This window comes from Columba livia, chromosome 2, assembly GCF_036013475.1.
Source record: "Columba livia isolate bColLiv1 breed racing homer chromosome 2, bColLiv1.pat.W.v2, whole genome shotgun sequence".
Classification (NCBI taxonomy): domain Eukaryota; kingdom Metazoa; phylum Chordata; class Aves; order Columbiformes; family Columbidae; genus Columba; species Columba livia.
The window spans coordinates 98,302,931-98,321,789 of NC_088603.1; the positions used below are offsets into that span (position 1 = coordinate 98,302,931).

The 18,859-nt window shown below is 38.7% G+C and overlaps 1 protein-coding gene across 4 annotated transcripts in view; it reads right to left on the reverse strand.

The window, feature by feature from the left end:
* The window catches only part of LOC102096498 (dynein axonemal heavy chain 5-like), a 170,061-nt gene that overhangs the window by 93,396 nt on the left and 57,806 nt on the right, over window positions 1–18,859 (reverse strand). For all 4 annotated transcript variants that reach the window (XM_065052935.1, XM_021295674.2, XM_065052934.1 and 1 more), the window contains exons 42-46: window positions 18,393–18,571; window positions 9,925–10,112; window positions 8,550–8,744; window positions 2,552–2,686; window positions 1,363–1,552 (exon numbers count right to left, since the gene is read on the reverse strand). In XM_065052935.1, coding sequence (XP_064909007.1) covers window positions 1,363–1,552; window positions 2,552–2,686; window positions 8,550–8,744; window positions 9,925–10,112; window positions 18,393–18,571 — 887 coding nt within the window. The remainder of the gene's footprint in view (window positions 1–1,362; window positions 1,553–2,551; window positions 2,687–8,549; window positions 8,745–9,924; window positions 10,113–18,392; window positions 18,572–18,859) is intronic.

Here is an 18,859-nt window from a genome sequence, read left to right on the forward strand (position 1 = left end):
AGGAAAACAGAGATCTTTTTCCCTCCATGCAACAACCTGTGTCATAGAAAGGCCCTGGGGATCCGAGTGTTAGGCCAATTGGAGCTGCATGACCCCTGGGAATAGCCGGGATATGTGGAGAGAAGAGACATCTAAGCAGAATGACACAGTGGACCATGCAGTTTTTGGGGCAACAGTGGTCTATGGCGTCTCACAGACCAAACAGCTGCTTCTTACAAGAGGCACATTTAATCATGACTGAAATCATCAACACGTAGTTCCAATATAGATAATAGGTGTTATGATTTGATATGGAACACTGAACCCAGTGATCTGGACGTAAATTATTAACTTGGCAGAGCATTAACCAGTTCTTTGCTCCAACCAATAACCTGAATTTAACCTTTGAGACATTAAGCTCTGAAACTGTGCTATGCAAATGAGTATTTCCTTTTATTTGTTCCCTTAGTTTAAGCTTACTCTTACCATGACATGAAAATGGAGAATAAAAAGGATAATATCTTCATCAATCTTTGCTCCTTCAGTTACATTTCCTTTATATTTTGTCCTTTATAAACTAAAAAATCCTTACTTGTTACAGGTTGCAGGGGTGGGGGACATTTCAAAGTAGAGGTATTTTTTTTCCACTCAGCTATGAATTGTAAGCCTGGTTTTACTACTGCCTTTGGTAGCCTTCCTAGGACACGATAAACTCTACTCATTAACCCTCTGTGCAATGTAAAAACATATTTTCACAGAAACAGAGGATGACTGAGGTTGGAAGGGACCTCTGGTGACCACCTTGTCCAACCCTCCTAGTCCAGCAAGAGGTCCAGCTTATTCCTCCTCAGTAGAAAAGGCCAGAATTGAACACAAAGAACAACACTTGGAATTATACTCCATGCTTGGTAGAATCTATCAAAGTAAAGGTTTGAGAGATTATTTTCTGTAATCTTGTCAGCATCATAATCTCAGAGGAACATTAAACACGAGCTTCATGACTGTACTGTGTCTGAGGGTAACAACTGTTTACAGAACACTGAATGAAATAATCTGTTTCTGAATTTTAATGTATACTCTACATTTCACCTTGTTCCACAGAAATGTCAATCACTGAAGGCCACACTCTCATTTCCCACAAAAACGTAACACAACAAAGCTAAAATCTCACTATGTGTGCATTGTACACCCCCCAAAAAAAAAAAAAGTTGCAACAGTTTCCTAGCAAAGTAACCTCATAGGCTTTAAAAATTACATCTGTTCAATTTTAAAATACATATTCTGTAAATAATTACATTTCTGTAAATAATCTGCGTTCTGTAGCAGATAAAATAAACAACTATCGCTTTCATGCAATCTCAAACCCCCATCTAGCATGCTAACCATGTCGGACTTTTTGAGTTTCATACAGCTGAATGAGTTTAAGTATCCATGGTGGATGATGAATAAGCCCGGCTTTCTCTGCCTGTTTCTGGATGGCTGACTGAAGTTCAGGATACCCAGCCTTATCTAGAGTAATTCCAGGGAACAGGTCATTAATGAGACTCATAAATAAAGGTTCATCTTCATCCACCTGTCAAGGATAAAGTAGAGGGAAATACATTATTTATTCATTGAAATTATTATTACAGCTGTAAACAATTTCAAGAACATGCAATTTAAAAGATGGCAGTAGAAAACCTTCTATTTTCCAAAGCAAATATTATAATTATGAATCAGTTTTATTAAGCAAATTTCATACAAGTAGTAATTTCTAAATTAAATACTAAAATGTTAACATCTTAATAAAGTCTTCTTCAATATATATACACACACATTTCTACATTTGTCACATAAGCCAGCAAGATTTATTCAAATTGTATTTTACTTTGGATTTTTTATGATTTTTTCCTTCTGCAGGTCACTGAAGCGTGCCTATAGGTTTGAATACATGTACCAATGCACTGAATAGATTAACATCAGACACAGAGTAATTGGTTCCATGAGAAAACTGGCTCCCAAGGTAAATACACAGAGTCTAGATGTGTTATAACCTTTCAATTATAGCAATAAAAAGAAATATGAATACTTTAAACAGTAATATCAAAAGAGATTAGACTATCCAAATAGGCGTTAGCTGCTTCCAATTACCTCACTCATTGCAATTCTTATGGTGTTCTGAAAAGGCAAGACTCCCAAGAAATGTATAAATTGAAATTCTGGATTAAGAAGGATCTTTAATGACATTATTAAAAGTTAATACAATGTATTCTTCCTTTCTCTCCTTAGATAAGGCAGAAAGAATTAAAAACAAGAGCCAATTAGAGGATCAGGTTAGGTCCCCTAGGTTCTAATGGTATTTCCAACAATTTTTTCAGCTAAGGCTTCTGACTTGTTTTCCTCTCTTTAAAAGACTAACAGTACTCACACCGTAACTGTATTCTGATTCTCCACTCCCTGACAGACCATATTAAAAACTACAAAATAATGTATCAAATGGCTGAAGAAAAAGAGCTTTTCAATGTGCATGATAAATAAACTAAAAAATGCAAACAAAGTGCTCTTTTTGGGAAAGTCACCAGCATTACAGTACCAGTTTGGAGAGGTTCATGTCCCGCAGAACTCTCATCACTACTGTTTTCTCTGGCTCTTTGGGATTCGATCTTTTCACCGCTCCAAGTGTCCTTAAAACAGACAGGATATTTCTAAGCCCAAAGTCATAGTGAACCTGGAAATAATGCATAAACACAAATTGTACCACAAAGATTAAACACCTTAAAATCAAGAGGGGCTGAAAACTAAATTCATTAAATAAATGAATATGCTATTGAACTTCTAAATACGATTAAATTCACAGGTCTTCTTTTCAACTACATTTCCAGTACTGTTGCTACCATACCCTGAAGACGTTTTCCAGTGTTCTATGTCCATACCTGCCAAGCATCCCTATTGGTGGTAGACTATCACTTTTATAAGTCATCTGTAACAGAGCTGCATCTTCTACCATTTTTCTAAATTCATAATTTGCCAGATGCATGAACAGCAAAGCATACATCTTCAGACCTGCTTCTGTTTTCTGCTCACACAAGGACTGTTGCTATCTTGATAAATGGTACTGGGATTCATGACTAAAGGGGTGAATCTCTTGTTGATATAAAGAAACATACTGAAAATATTCAGATACAATATGTAAGCTTATTCTATCCTGTACTTAATGGCTCCCTGCTCTGTGGATGGTCTCATAACAACTTGGTTCAGAGCAGAAGGATGTACTTCCAACAGCCATGTGCATCCTAGAGCTGTATCTAAGCAGCTTTGGACTTAGGCCGGTAAGGGCTGGAATACCTTCCCTTTCACTACGGGCACAGATGCATATTTGCAGAGTCATACAGACATATTCAGTTAATTTCAGCACTTGTGCCTGAACATACAATTCTCTCTTAGTTAACATAGATTTGAAAATATATGCAAGTGTTCTGTAAGGTGTTTCCTCTTTGACCATTGATGCAATTCCTAGAACAAAAGCTATCAGGGTAAAGGTTTTAAACTATGAAGTCTCCACTACTGCTGGCTGTTTGGAAAAAGATTATAAGTTGTAAAGGCAGACATAGGAGATAAAAAAAATACATTCTTCTATTTGAACAATATCTGCTCCCTCTGATTGATTGGGAATGTTTTTGAGACCAAGTGCATAGACTCTTTTCGTACTATCTGTTGCGCATTGACCTCAGCCAGCTTCTAGATGCCCACCCAGCCACTCTCTCACTCCCACTGCTCAACAGGACAGATGGAAAAGAGAAGACAAAAAGAAAGGTTGGTATAAGGACAGAGGAATCACCAATTGCCATCACAGGCAAACCAGACTTGACTTTGGGAAAATAAATTTAATTTATGGCAAATTAGAATATATTTGGATGGTGGGAAACAGAAACAAAATTAAACCACCACCTCCCCCCAAGTCCCCATCCCTCTTTCCCAGCCTGACAAATTGGAACAATACATTGAGTACAACTCTTAATTTTTAGCAAGAAATAACTTTTTGATGAGGTTTGCAGATGATACCAAGCTGGTGAACTAGATCACAATTAGAGTTCAGAATCAACAAGAGAAATTCAATAAATTATCTATGTATTATACAAAAAAAATAAAGACAAGTGAAAATATTCTACAAAAGTGAAAGCTTTGTTAAATTTGAAGAAATACTGTCATACCTATTAGAAAAAATAAAATTGGCTAAAATGACTTTTAAAGACAGTTTTTTCTGGTGGATTTCAACTGACCTACATGACGGGTGGTTCAAAGTGACCATCATTTATTTTCCTTTATCAGTCTGCTAGATTTACAACTGCTTTGCCTTTCAGGAATAGTACAGAAAAGCTAGAATTTACTGGCAAATGTGGATTATAAGATATTTCTTTGCTACATCTTTTAACAGCAGGCAAAAGATTTCACTTGGGCAAAATGGACTGCAGTGGAATAGTTGATGTTTGTGTAGGGAAGAATTAAAAATCTGCAAATAAAAATCTAAACACTAGAAATATAGTTTGCTGTTGTAAGGAAAAGAAAAAAGGAGTATCAGTGGTTTTCTCCATATGAAAACACCTTAAACATATAATCCTCAAAAAGGGATTATGGCCTCATTTGCTTTCAAGCTTTTTTAGGTTCTTCTTTTCAGTTTCTGTGGTTTTCCCTAATCTTGGCGAGGTTCTGTGGTAGTAGGCAGCAGTGAAGTTTAGCTAGGAGTCCTACAACAAAGGCAAATAATCCAGCTTGGGGGCCTCTGTCAGAACAACTGTTTCACAGGCCTGTGGACACCTTGGACTTCATGCATTTGCTAAGGACTATTCTTTTACTTTTGTATGTTTACTGAAGGAGATGATAGCGACTCAAGGCGCCTTTGGCTATTTGTGAGTCAGAGTTCTTCTTTCTACAGAGTCTGCGTTTGTGTGTGTAAAATGTCTGGAGGACTTAATGTATCCCTTCTAGCAAATTAATTTTAAATTTTGTGGGAGGTAAGTTTGGCTGGCGAATGCTTGTTTGTTTTTATTTTCTCCTGTTGACGTATATTGGATTTGCCAAAAACAGGCACTGTTCTGCCATTTCCTATTGCACTGATTTATGTGACCCTATTCTTTCCAGCCAACTGCCTGGATACCCAGCAGTACTTACTTCAAATTTTAAATTTACCATTAAAAATTTAAATAAATAAGAACTTCCACTGGGAAAGACAAATTAATATGCCTCTAAGAAAGTCTGTCTGTACTTTATAGTTCTAGTTTTCTGGCTAGACAGAAGCAATTTGTGTCCCATTGTACTTTTAGAAATATCTCCAATTCATTGGCCTCCCCTGTCTAAGCAGATGAATTATTTAGAATTCTCTCTACATATAATCACATATCACATCAGATGTATTTCCCAACCTACAACAACCTTCACAAGGAACTTTAGCAAGTCTTTCAAAATATCCCTTTACAGGTATGAATGATGGAGGAGGAAGATTAACAACTCACATTCAAGTGAGGAAATGGTGGGCCCAACTGAAAAGCAAAATATGCAGTCTGATGTAGACAGGAGAGACCTCAAGAATGACAGAACAGGGAGGAAAGTGGCCCATCTCAAGTGTGTCTGCATGCAGGTAAGAAAGGGCCAAGAGGACAGCATCATGGCAGAAGTTCTTACATTTTTCTTGAGTAACCAGTACAAGTAGGTGCCAGTTTGAAGTCCCTGTTCACTAATGCACGCAGCATGGGAACAAAACTGGAAAAAACAGAACTCTATGTGCAGTTACAGGCCTACCACGTAACTGGGATGACAGAAATGTGGTGGGAAAGCTTATAAGTCTGGAGGGTTTCCATGGATGGATACAGGTTCTTCAGGAAGGACAACCCAGGAGGACCACATGGGGAGTTGCCCTTTAAAGTAAAGCGAGTGGGAATATTTTGCCTTAGGATGGCTGATGAGCCAGTTGAGAGCATTTGGTTTAGGGGCGATCAACATTATGGCAGATGTCTGCTGCAAGCTTTCCGATACGGAAGATGCCGATGAAACTTTCTTCTGACAACTGGAATTAGTCTCATCTTTGCAAGCCCTGGTCCTCACTGGGGAATTCATACTCCCCAATACCCGATGGAAGGACAACACAGCACGGTAGAGGCATCTCAGGAGATTTCAACACTGTCTCAAATAATATCCTCACAGAAAAAATGGTGACAGGTGCTCAGACACTTCAACAGCTTGACTGGAGAGGCTGTGCAAAGCTCACCCAGACAAGGTGCTGAGCCACCTGCTCTATTTGCATCCACTTTCAGCACAGGTATGGGACTTGTTGACATCCAGGGTTCTCTCCCAAACTTAGCTCCTCTCTGATTATATAACTGTATATAAGGGACTTAAACAAGAGCAGACTGTCTAAAATGCTGCTGAGAGGCAGCACAGGCAGGACAAACTAGCATATTACCATGGGTTTGCAGAAAGCTGTGCTTCTTGGCTCATATTACAGGGTATAGAAGCTTGATCCACAATACAAACTGCTAGGTGCAAGGATCAGCATAGCAGCCTCCTCTGATGGATACTGGAGAAAGGTTAGAAGGTCTTGAAGAAATTATAAATACACATGAAGACTCTTTTCCACAGACATCATGGCTTGTATAGTAAGAAAAATGGAATTTAAGTTATAAGTGAGATATAAGCATAAAATTCAAATATATAATTGTGATGCAGTTGGGTGTGAGGGCTGTACCCAGAGCACTTGGTCATTAATTTCCATTAATTAATAGCAAGGAACTCCCTTGGTAGCATCAGCATAGAGACAAAGGACTGACCTGAGACAAGGTGATTGAGCTACCTTCCTTTTTAGGAAAAGTATTTGACTAATTGGTAGAGGAGTTTTCCAGATGACAATTTCAGTCAGCTCCACAGAGTCCTTCAGGCAGTTCCTATGAACCCTAGGCCAACTAATAAGTGCTACTTATATGCTTCAATACATTGATTAACATGCTGAGTGCAGAATCTTGGTGTCTCAGAGACTACAGGGCAGTTCCTGCTTCAGAAATGATCAAACTACACATAGCTGCAGATGCAGCAACAGTAATGTACAAAACATTTTACACCATTAAGATAGTGAAAATAGTTTTGTACACAGTTAAGTTTTCTTTGGGTGTGTGTGCTATTTTTAAGTACTCTGTTCAGAAGAGAAACAGTTCCAATGCCCGTGACAAACACAAAACAATGAAAGCAATTTTGCAGAGGTAGATGGTCGAACTTCTGATGCCTGCTTAAATGTCTCTTCCACAGTGAAGGAATGGACCGTGTCAGGGACAAAAATGACCTCCCAAACTGAGGCAATGAGAAAATTTATCCTACTGAGGTCAAGCCTGAGGAAAGAAAGAGAGACCCATATTCAATACTCTGGAGGCAAGCTATGCTGTTAACTCCTAGAACTGTGCATACACAAATTTTACTAAACAATCTCCACAAATCCCACTTAAGAGAGAGCTCCTGGAAAATGATCCTCCTACAAATGCAACTTATAAACCTGGTAACTTTAAAACACAGGCAGATGACAGGACTGAGAGAGTAAGTTGGACAGAAACAAATGGACTAATACTAGTGATGCTAGGTCAATATAGGGTGATTCAGATTGCCTAAAAACTAATTTGAAGGCTAATGAAGACACCCTGGGCAATATTACAAGGAAGCCAGTAGCAAACATGACCCTTAGAAGCCGGGCTACAACATAAAGCTGATGAGTAAAACTCTCCCAGAAAACCAAACCTGAGATAAATTACAATGGGAATCCAGATAGGTTGTATATATTGAGAGTGAAATTATGGATGTATGGAGAACGGAAGAGGAAATCCAAATCTGTACTTTTTTATTTTACCTCTGAAATAAGAGGGCAATATGATATACCATTGTGTCATTCTGGTGTAGTACACAAGATTTCTACATGGATGTCAACTTAGTCACTGATAAACGTTTGATGTAGAACTGAAATAATATAATGGAGAATGCAGTCAAAATACCCAGATTAGGAGCCAACCAAAGCAGGTATTTGATCTGCAATTTACCTACCATTCATATGATTTCTCTTTGAGACTCTTTAGTGGTCAGCCAGCACAGGGTATTCAAAAGGCAACACCTAGTTCTGTTCTTAAAAGCAGCTTTATTCTTTCTTTCTACCAAACAGAATAGCACATTTCTGGTAGCTCTCAGCAAGACAGTGCCTTCTAGGCACTCTTCAGCTATTTACAATTCTTACACTGCCCCTCCAACAGATGTAGCCTCCATAAGCGAGGAGACTGAAAAATGTGTCCTCTACAAAGTTCAGCAGAGCAACATAAACCGTTCCTCGTAACTTCTCCAATAACCGCACTCTGTTTAAAATTACAAGTCAAACTTCCTTTACTACACAAATTAGTATGAAAAACAAAAACAACATTAGGATTTCAGACTGTTTCTAGAACTTGAAACTGAAAACCCTACAAAATGAATAGGTTCACGAGTGTAAAAATAATAACATATTCTATGAAAGTATATTCTCTACATACCCTTCTAGTGACAGCTTACAGTTGGACAACTATTTATTTTACCTGTTTAGATAACTGCTCTTCACAGAGTTTGTAGAGTGTATAGAATTTTCGACTAAGGACTTGGTTGTCTCGGAAACCAGCACTTGCCAGCTTGACTCGCATAATAATACTGCGGTCAGGCACCATCATAGCAACTGTGCGAAACTGTATCTTCAGATTCTCTGGAAGTTCCTGTCGTCCTGCATAGCCAGGGTTCTGAAAAATGCAAAATATAAATAAAATACTATAAAATACAATCTTATGTAATGAAAGCAGGATGTGAAGGTTTATCTTTTCTGATAATTATTTGGCAAACACAGGAGCACAATTAACACATCACTACGCAATTGTCTACATACTGCAATTTATGAGTTATGTGGTATCACACGTGTCATTCAGAAATGCCCAAGACAGACATAGACAGACAATCATTTACAGATCTTGTTGGAGCTGCTCTAAATGGGTAGTTTCTCACTGTCTTGATAGTCTTCCAGTGCTGGAGGTTCCTGTCCCTTGTGAGAATTCCCAGACCATTCCAGCGCAAAGTGAGTCAAGCAGTGCAAGCCATTATTGAATATAATTTAAATTGATGGATCTGACCTTTCCCTGAGTCATTCAAGTGATACTTCATGGCTCAGTTGTGAGAACAGTGGTTGCTGGCTGCACAGTGATAACTTCTTAAATTCTTCCAGCTGCTTCCAACCTGCCCTCCCACTGGTCTTTGTATGTCACTAATTTGTTCCCTTTTTCCAAAATAAAGTGATAACATTAACACCTTTTCAAAGGTGGGAACCCTTAAAATAAAGACAAATGCTTCCATTTTGAGTGATGGGTATGTAGCCTACAGCTAAGGAGGGGGAGACACAAAGAGGCTCTCAAAATATTCTTACACTTTCCTGTTTCTTTGCCTCCTGCACTGCTAGAAGCAGCTCTCTGGCACCAAAGATTAATCTTCAGGAGGCCAGTGAACCAGAGTGAGGGTGGTTTCCCCCATGCTGTCATGTAGAAGGATTGTGGTCAAAGGTTCTTCACTGGTGGTGAAATGCCAACCAGACCAACAATAGTCCTTGCAGTGGACAGTTATTTCTGTTGTATTTTGACAGGCTTTCAGAAAATATGGGATGGTTGGGTTCAGTCTCAATCTGTCAAATATTCAACTAAAAAGGCCCTTAAAATATATGGTTAATGATAATTGCATACCTCAAGTCCTAAGTTCCAGTTAGAAATATAGGCAAGAGAAAATATCATCATTATTACTTGACCAAATCATTGTTCAAATTGTAGTTTCTATTTTCTAACAGACAGTTCCAATGATTTCAACAAGGAAATTTCAATAGGAAATGAAATAGGAAAGATTTTCCATAACGATGTCATTTACACATATTCACATACATACCATAGTCAGAAATATACCAAATTCTCTGTCCATGTCAACAACATCACCATCAGTGAAAATGAACTGAGGTTTCTTATTTTTCTTACACTGAAGTACAATATATATCTGCTGAGCAGCTACTGATAAAACTGGAAGTTCAATCCGGTTAAATTCATCAAAACAACCCCATGCACCTGACTGGGCTAAACCTAAAGAAAAGAAAAAAAAAAAAACATTTTTGGTAATAATATCAAACAAGAATTTATATATCTATTATATGTATATATAAAATATAGCATGTTCTATACAGTTTAATGTAACATGAGGAGAACAGAGAGTATGAACAGAAAGTAAAATGAGAAGTAAAAACTCAAATTAACCTCTTGGAAGAAAGATATACAAACTTCTTTACAAACAATTCTACAGTTTTACAGCAACTATAAGGCAGACGATGTTTAATAATACCGCATATACCACCTAGCAGCATAAACATAAATATAGCGTGGAAACGCATAAACTCAGGGGATGAAATTGATGATGATGATGAAGATGAGCTTGAGAGACACCTACCTAAATGAAAAGCACAGAATCAAATTCAGAAATCACTATATTTGTGACAGAAACATGATAGCATTTTAAAACAACTAATTCATATGTCAGAAATTGTTGGAGAAGAGCAGCCTGGTGTTCAAGGGAGAGGAATCTGATGTCATACTTACAACTGTTATTTGGAACAGGCCATGGATTTCTAGACAGACGTTAGTAACCATAAATATCACAAAATGAATGTCTTTTAGGAGAGTCAAGTACTCCTTCTTCTGTGTCATGTTAACAGGATTGAAATAGGAGAGTGGTCTGCTTCCCAGAGCAGCCATGGGAAAGCTGCACAACCCCCTGCTATTCCACCTCCATTTCACAAGAGACGAAGGCCAGCAGCTCTACATGGGAACTTCATGGGTGCCATCTCCTCCCTTCCCAAAGCCCACTCTGCACTAGTATTTCCTATTGCCTGGGTCCAGCAAGGACCTGCATCCGTACTTTAACTGGTGCTACATGTAAGTGCTCAGAGGGGTTCAGTTCACTTCCCAGGACTGGCAGAGCTCAGTTTGGCTTAAGCCATTTGAAGGTAGTGCTAAATGCAGAAATAGGGCACAAGTCAAAAAAAGGCATTTGTGTGTTTGCAATGTTGAACGACTATACCCAACGCTCCCCTGAATCTCCATACTTTATATCAGAATGCCTATAGCACCAGTAAAATAAATCAAGGGGTGTTTTATGCGTAATGTTAATTCCTTAAGACACTTAAGCTAATGAAAGAGAACATACTCAAAAATCAATAAAAATGCTATACACTTATTACTTCGTTTTGTTTTGTCTTCTCTTGTCTTTGCTCTGGCCTGTTCTGCTCATATTATCCTTCTTCCCTTCCCTCTACTGTTCCTTGTCTGATCTTCTCTTGCTCTTTAAGGAACTCGCATCACACTCCAAACCTCTTGAGGTCCCTTTTACATTTCTTCTCTGTCTCTATTCTACTCTCACCCATCTTCTACTGTGATCAACTATCATAGCGAAATCAATACTTGTCAGTTTTTGCTGACAGAAAAAAATAAAACAAAACAAAACAAAAAAATCCCCTTACATTATTTTTTTTTTTCATTTCCATTAACCACTTATTTTATATTGTTTCATTGATTCATCTTTTTCACCCATGTAATTTTGAAAGAACTCTTTGTCGTGGTTGAGACGGACAAACGACATAGACCAAGTTCTTCCAGGATGAAAGTAGTAGATGCCATTTATTGCCACAAGTGCATTTTTATACAGTTTTACCAATTCATGTGTCTCTTCACTATTGGTTACAAGTTACAGCAGTAACATCTCATTGGCTAATTTTACTGTCATCAGTGTTACTCTTTTAGTCCCTTCTCTCTCACAGGTACATCCTTAACATCTCCAGATACTCCTTTACTCCCATCTTTCTCACAGGTAGGCCTTCATATCTTCAAGGATAATTTCTTTTCCCATGTCCTCCATCAGGGAATCCACAGACCCACCGTAGTCCCCCACAACTCTTCAACAAAATTAGTGGAGTCAGACCAGATCAAAATTAGTGGTAGTACAGCCAAAATTGGCTCCTGAAGATTTGATTCAACCAGGGCAATACTATAGATCTCCCATGAAATTCAGTTCTATTGCATATGACAGAATCATAGAACGATCATAGAATCATTTTGGTTGGAAGAGACCCTTAAGATCATCTAGTCCAACCATAACCTAAATCTAGCACTAAACCATGTCCCTACAAGCCTCATCTACACGTCTTTTAAACACCTCCAGGGATGGTGACTCCATCACCTCCCTGGGCAGCCTGTTCCACTGCTTTACAACCCTTTCTATGAAGAAATATGTATAGTAATTTTTGCTTCTAAATTGCTTCTAAATGATTTATGTGAAATTACAACAAAAAACATGCTCCAAAAGAAAAGATAATAAAATGTCACATGGTCTTAATGACAAAATTTTAAATCAAATGGAATATATACAAATACAACAATGCCATAATGAAGAAAAGATTCATGTAATTCTATCGATAGGTACCAAATTTAAATATGAAAGACTGAATCATACTGTCTTTAAAAACAAATGAAGAATGTTCCCTGACTTCACTAGTGTGGCAGAAAGTCCTTTAACTAAAGTTCTCCCTCTTGTATTAAGAATATCAGGGCATCGGATGCACCATAGAATCATAGAATCATTCCTGTTGGAACTGACCCTAAAGATCATCAAGTTCAGCCATAACCTAACTCCAGCACTAAACCATGTCCCTAAGAACCTTGTCTAAACACCTTTCAAACACCTCCAGGGATGGTGACTCCAGCACTCCCCTGGACAGCCTGTTCCACTGCTTTACAATCAACAGGTCTTAATTGCCCTGACCACCCTTACCTGTTATCCCCACTTTCTGACTGAAATTCCTGCAGGACCCCAGAATTATCCACAGTTTTACCTCCAGCTCTGCCTCCTGCTGATCCTGTCTGAACTTCCTAGATGGACGCTGGACCCAGCTTATTATTTCACGTTGTCTGATGGTCCCTGGACAGCTGATGGAAGAAGCTGTCACCAACCTGCCCTGCTCAGGCACTGTGGGACTGTGCCCTGGTAACTAAAGTCCCTGCCTCTGCCTGTGGGGTGCCCCCCCCGGGTCCTGGCTTGTCTTCCCTTGTGGAGCTACCCCATTCTTGCTGTTTCCAGATGAAAAATTCTTGCAGAGATTTTTCAAAAGCATTTGGCCACTTTTTGTTACATTTGTTAAATGACCACTAGAATCCATCCTTAAAAAAAAAGGGGGGTTTCTACTTTGTTTTTAAACATCAGTATCTACTACTCTTTGGGATGCAACAAGAAAAAGCCCTAAAGCTGGATATTCTTTTATAAAGAGACTTAGTTCCGTATAATAGTCTCTTACACTCACTACCTGTATACTAAAGAGTTTTGAAATTAAATTGTGAGGTTCAGTTCTAAACAAACAGTTTTCCTTGGGAAAGAAAAAAAAAATCACTTGTTGTGTAATGCCACCTGCTGCATGGTGTCAGGAAACCTGACTTTCAGGCAAGGTCAATATCCCACAGCTTTGAATAAAACCATTTCTTGCAAAATTGTCGTACTGAAATGACACATCTCTTAAGATTTTACACAGGGGTAGAACTACTGTGACATAATTCAAAGCAAATTTCACTAAAACAGAACTTTGTCTAGCCAAAGTGCAGCCCAGGAGAGGTAAGCTAGAAGGTACTTTTTGGTCTTGAAAGTACTTACAGAGTTCCATACCCATTTATTCACCTTCTCAATTAAGATAAATATCAAATCTTACATTAAATATTGCACTGAATATCAAATTGCAAAAAGGTACCTCGGGTAAGACTGGAGTTGTTTGACTATAACAATAGAAAACTGAATCAAAGCAAATAAAATGTTTATACTCATCTGCAGACAAACACAGACAAAACATTTCCTAAAGAGTGTTCACAACACTTTTCAGTAACAGTGATGAAGTACCCCTTATTACCTATTTCTGGGCAATTTTAACACTGAATTTGATATAATAGAAAACTTGAAAATTCAGCTTCTCACTTGCACCCCTGCACTTTCATGGGTTACCTCTGGTCCAATTCAGATGACCAGTTACATTTGAATCTACATTTTGGTTCAAATTTCAAAAACAAAACTATCCAAGGTGAAAGTCTGGGCCTGGGGCATCTTGATTAGACCATCTGCCTGTGAACAGCTGGAGTCAGGAAAACAAAGGAGACAGGAAGACAGGCAAACAGGGAGACAGAACCTCAGCTCTGAGCCAACCAAGAGAACCTAAAATTATAATTTTATTGTATACAAGATATTGGTTTTGATATTACATTGCATTATATTACTAATTATATTGTATTAGTAATTATATTATTAATATTTTTTCTGTTTATTTATTGTGAAGATGGAACTTATTTTCCTTGGAGAAAAAATCTGGAAACATGGCTGTAGACATGACAACACCACCTCTACACCCTCTTTTTCTCCACACTGCTATTATCTGATAAGTTGACCCACAACACCAAATTAAGTGAAAAGTCTGGAAGAAGAAACACTGGTGATGGAGTACAAAGCTCATCATGAACATGTGGAATTCTGAAGAATTTCTCAATGTGTGCACTAAAATAGGTAGTAAGTTTCATGAGAACTTTCTTATCAGTCTGCATGAAAGCGCTTCTACAGCTGTGAAGTACTACACTTTTCATTAAAGATCTCATACAAATCAAAGAATCTCTCTCTAAACTCACTTTGCTCCTCCTATTAAACTGAAAAGAGCTCATTTCCTTCCTCAACTTCAGTATATCCACTCTTCAAGAAACAGCAAATATCTTACTTTTCAACATAAAAATCATGATTCCAAGCCAGGGCCTTCCAAGTTGTGAAAATAAGTCTAAAGCAACTGGTGACCTTCACAAATGAAAGAATCAATAAGTTTTGTAAGAACAGCATCTTACTTTTCCTCCCAGACACACAACAGTCTGATGAATGCTGAAAAAAAAAATCACCCTATTCAGGACCTATTCAGTTGGATCTATTATCTAATTCCCAGGGAAATTCTCTGAGAAGTAAGCCACCATCCCACTAGAAAATTGGCTGAGGAAAGCAGTCACAGGCGTCACGGTCACCTGAGCAGCAATTTTTTGAGTTCTATAAGCATTTTTTCTAACTCATAGTGAACACCAGCACGCCATTAAATGAGATAGCCAGATAACAAGGACACATTATACAGTATTACTTAGCTTTTGTTGCATTTGATGACAATACTCTACAGAAAATGGTCAGCTTATAGAAAAAACAACATAGAAAGCTGAACCCTAAAATTCAGCTGATGTTCTTAGACACACAAATTGTGCCCAACTTTACTAAAAGAAGGAAATGCCAAGCTGTGTTTATAATTCCATCTGAAACAAGAAAGAGTAAGTTACCAAAGACCTCAGGATAAGAAGGCAGAAACAAAGCAAGGATACAAAGGCTAGATGTCTGAACTGACAAAAGTCACAAACAGTTTAAGACAAAAAAGTTAAATCACCAAGAAGTCAGGAAAAAAGGTGGTAACATAAAGAACCACAAATGTTATCACAGAAGGAGCAGAGAGGAAAAAGGCAACAGCTTTGTGAGATCAAAGACAAACCCACTCCAAGGAAAAGCTTCCCCCCTCTGAACTGGTGACTGCAGGTACAACAGAGACCCTGTAGATGACTGTGCTTGGCATTATGAGCATATTCATGCTTGGACAGCAACCTGGCCCCAACTCTCTTCTGTTTATTACCGATGAGTAAAATAAACTTGAGACACTGAAAGTCTGCACACACAATAAAAGATACGCAAACTACATGTTGGCCCAAATATCTAGGAGTTACAAGAGGTGCTTTGAGAAACTTGTGACCTTGACTGAAGGTATTCACATATACAGCCAGTTCAGTTTCTAACTTAGAAACATTCCTCTGTTTGTTTGGTATTATATCAATGAGCAGCTTTCCATACCTCCCAGCCACCAGCTCCTGATCACTATCTTCCCTCTTGACATGTGAAGATCTGGCCTTGGTTATAAACACAGTATTTACCTCAGGTAAGGGCTGCAATAACACAATATATTCAGTACAGAAGTCATTAGCTTCTATGAAAGTTTAACCACATCCCAGCATAATGTAACGAGATACTATGAAACCTGTCTTCTGCTCTCACTGCTCATAGGAGCACTGATTCAGTTTCAGCCTTCTCCAAGGTAGTGAATGCCTGCATTCCCCTAAAAAGATCAAAGCTAAAGCTAAAAGACTAGCTAAAAGGCTGCCTAACACCTTCATAGAATCATAGAATGTCCTGAGTTGGAAGTGACACACAAGGATCCCTGGGTCCCACTCCTGTCCTGTCCCTGCATGTGACAACCCCACAGTTCACACCATGTGTCTGAGGGCGTTGTCCAGTTTCTTCTTGAACACTGTCAGGCTTGGGGCCGTGACACCTCCCTGGGGAGCCTGTTCCAGTGCTCCACCACCCTCTGGGGGAAGAACCTTTTCTGAATATCTGCATGTACAGCCAAGGTTGCTGTTTCCCAGGTGCAAAATCTGGCACTTGTCCTTGTTAAATTTTATGTGGTTGGTGATTGTCCAGTTCTCTAATTTGTCTAGATCCTTCTGCAGGGCCTCTCTGCCCTCGAGAGTGCCTTAAATGAAGACTGTGATCAAACTTTCCATTCTTGTGGCATTAGCAGAACTTCTAGCTACAAGAGTGGCCTCTTAATGGGACCAGTTCAAGACTGGGGATTAAACTCTCACAAGAGCTAAGGATGGTCACCAGCTCTACCACTCACTGCTTCTATATTTACTGCACTACCTCAGATTCCTGGTATGAAAATGACAGGGCTACAGCAAGCACTACATCTCCTCTTTTCATAGCAGTGCCTCCTTGACTGTTTCCTCCAGCTATCCTGCTTGCTCCAGGCTGGCCCCTCACTGCAGCCACAGCTAGAGAAATCCCCAGTAGAAGAGAAGGCAACAGACATGGGGATGCCCCAGAGAGAGGCAGAGATAGAAATTCAGGGACATCAGTGCCTTTTCAAAGCTCAGTATATCTAGTATATCTCTTCTGTCATGGCTTAGAGGAACAGGGGATGGACGCTGGCTGAGGCAACGGAAGCAAGAATAGAAATGTTCCTTATCTATATTCCCATTCCTATAACTGGACCTAATGAGTTTGATTAGTGAGAAGCAGGGCATTCTGCAGAATGCACAGACAGCTAAAAAACTTCTGAGTCATGATTAGGAAAACTTGTCAAACTGTTTAAATCATTTTTTCCCTTCTTTCTCTTCTCTACTTCTTCTCATTTCCCTCTTTTTGATATGGCAATTGAAGGAAGTTAACAAGTTAATGAGGCCTAAAAATGTCTGTAAAAGAACAAAAGGATTAGGAGGAAGAACAGTAGTCCAGTGAAGTCAGTACAAGTATTGCTCTTAACTCAGTTCTTCCCAAATGAGTACTATTGGTCTTGATCTAATTCAGTGCCAGGCAAACCCAGTATGACCACAGAAGAGATAAGACTGAAACACGGAAGATCTTTTCACAATTAAATACAAAATCACATTAATTCAAACTTCACATACCTTTCAGACTTTCTATCTCCATTAGAAAAGCTTAATTGGATGCTCTTAATCTCTTAAACAAGAACCCAAAGACAAAAGCTACTTCTGTTAAAATCTTGGCCAGCTCTGCAGGCTTCTGAATTAAAACCAAAAATGATCTCCCAGTTATGTTTTAACATTCAGGAGATATCACAATTGTGAAAATTATGCTTATGATACCTTGTGTTAGATTTAAGAGTCCACCACTCACAGAAATGGTGGCATTCTGTGGTCAGCCCATCCATATAACCAGTAGTAGCTATGTACAAGAAAACAGACATAATGGAGTCCACAGATATTGGATCACCTGATAACTGTTTGCAAATCTGACTTCAAAGCTCCGCTTATCATGAGAAGTTATCAGAGTTTGACCAATATCTCATTTCCGAAAAAATTCTAGAGTTCAAAATAAGACACGACACCACTTTGCATGTTTCCCTCCTTGCACAACATCATTGAGTTTTTATTTGTTTGTCTTGCTTGTTACAAAAATGGCAAGGGAGAGCTAAATATCTTCTCCCTTTGGCATGGGTGGGATAAAGGCATAAAGAAAATCAGTAGAAAGGATTAAAAAGGAAAAGGAAAAGAAGACATAAATAGGAAACACCTTCCAAGAACATCAAAAAACAAAACCAAAAAAAAAGCCTGAAAGCATGCAGGAAGAAAAAGGAAAGGAAAAAAAAATCAAATATCGGGAAAAGCTGATGAGCACCTACAAATACTTATGACTCTAAAATTAACAAACTAGATTATTTCTTACTAAAATGAACAAACTAGATTATTGCTTACCTTTATAGATACGGCCAAGCCCTCTATAATCCATTTGGTCTGAACAATTGAAAACAACAACGTACTTGCCCAGGCATTTGCCCATGTCTTTAGTTGTCTCTGTCTTCCCTGTGCCTGCAGGTCCTGCTGGGGCACCACCCATACTCATGCCCAGGGCCTGTGCCAGAGTGATGTAACACCTAGAGATAGAACAAATAATTTTATTAATCTATTTCTATTCTTAATTACTTGAAGCCCATTAATGTAACCACAGCAGTCGCATTATACAGAGCTCAGGAAGAGGGCAGAAAGGGTTGTGCTTCCATGTGGTAAGTCCTCACTCACCTCCTTTACACACTGTGGAGCTGAGTTACCAGCTACCACCTTTGCTGCACCTACAGAAAAGCATGTCCAGGACCGCAATGAGTGCAACAGCCCAGGAAACCCACGGGCCAACTCTAGCAGTACCACCATTTTCTCACTCTAAT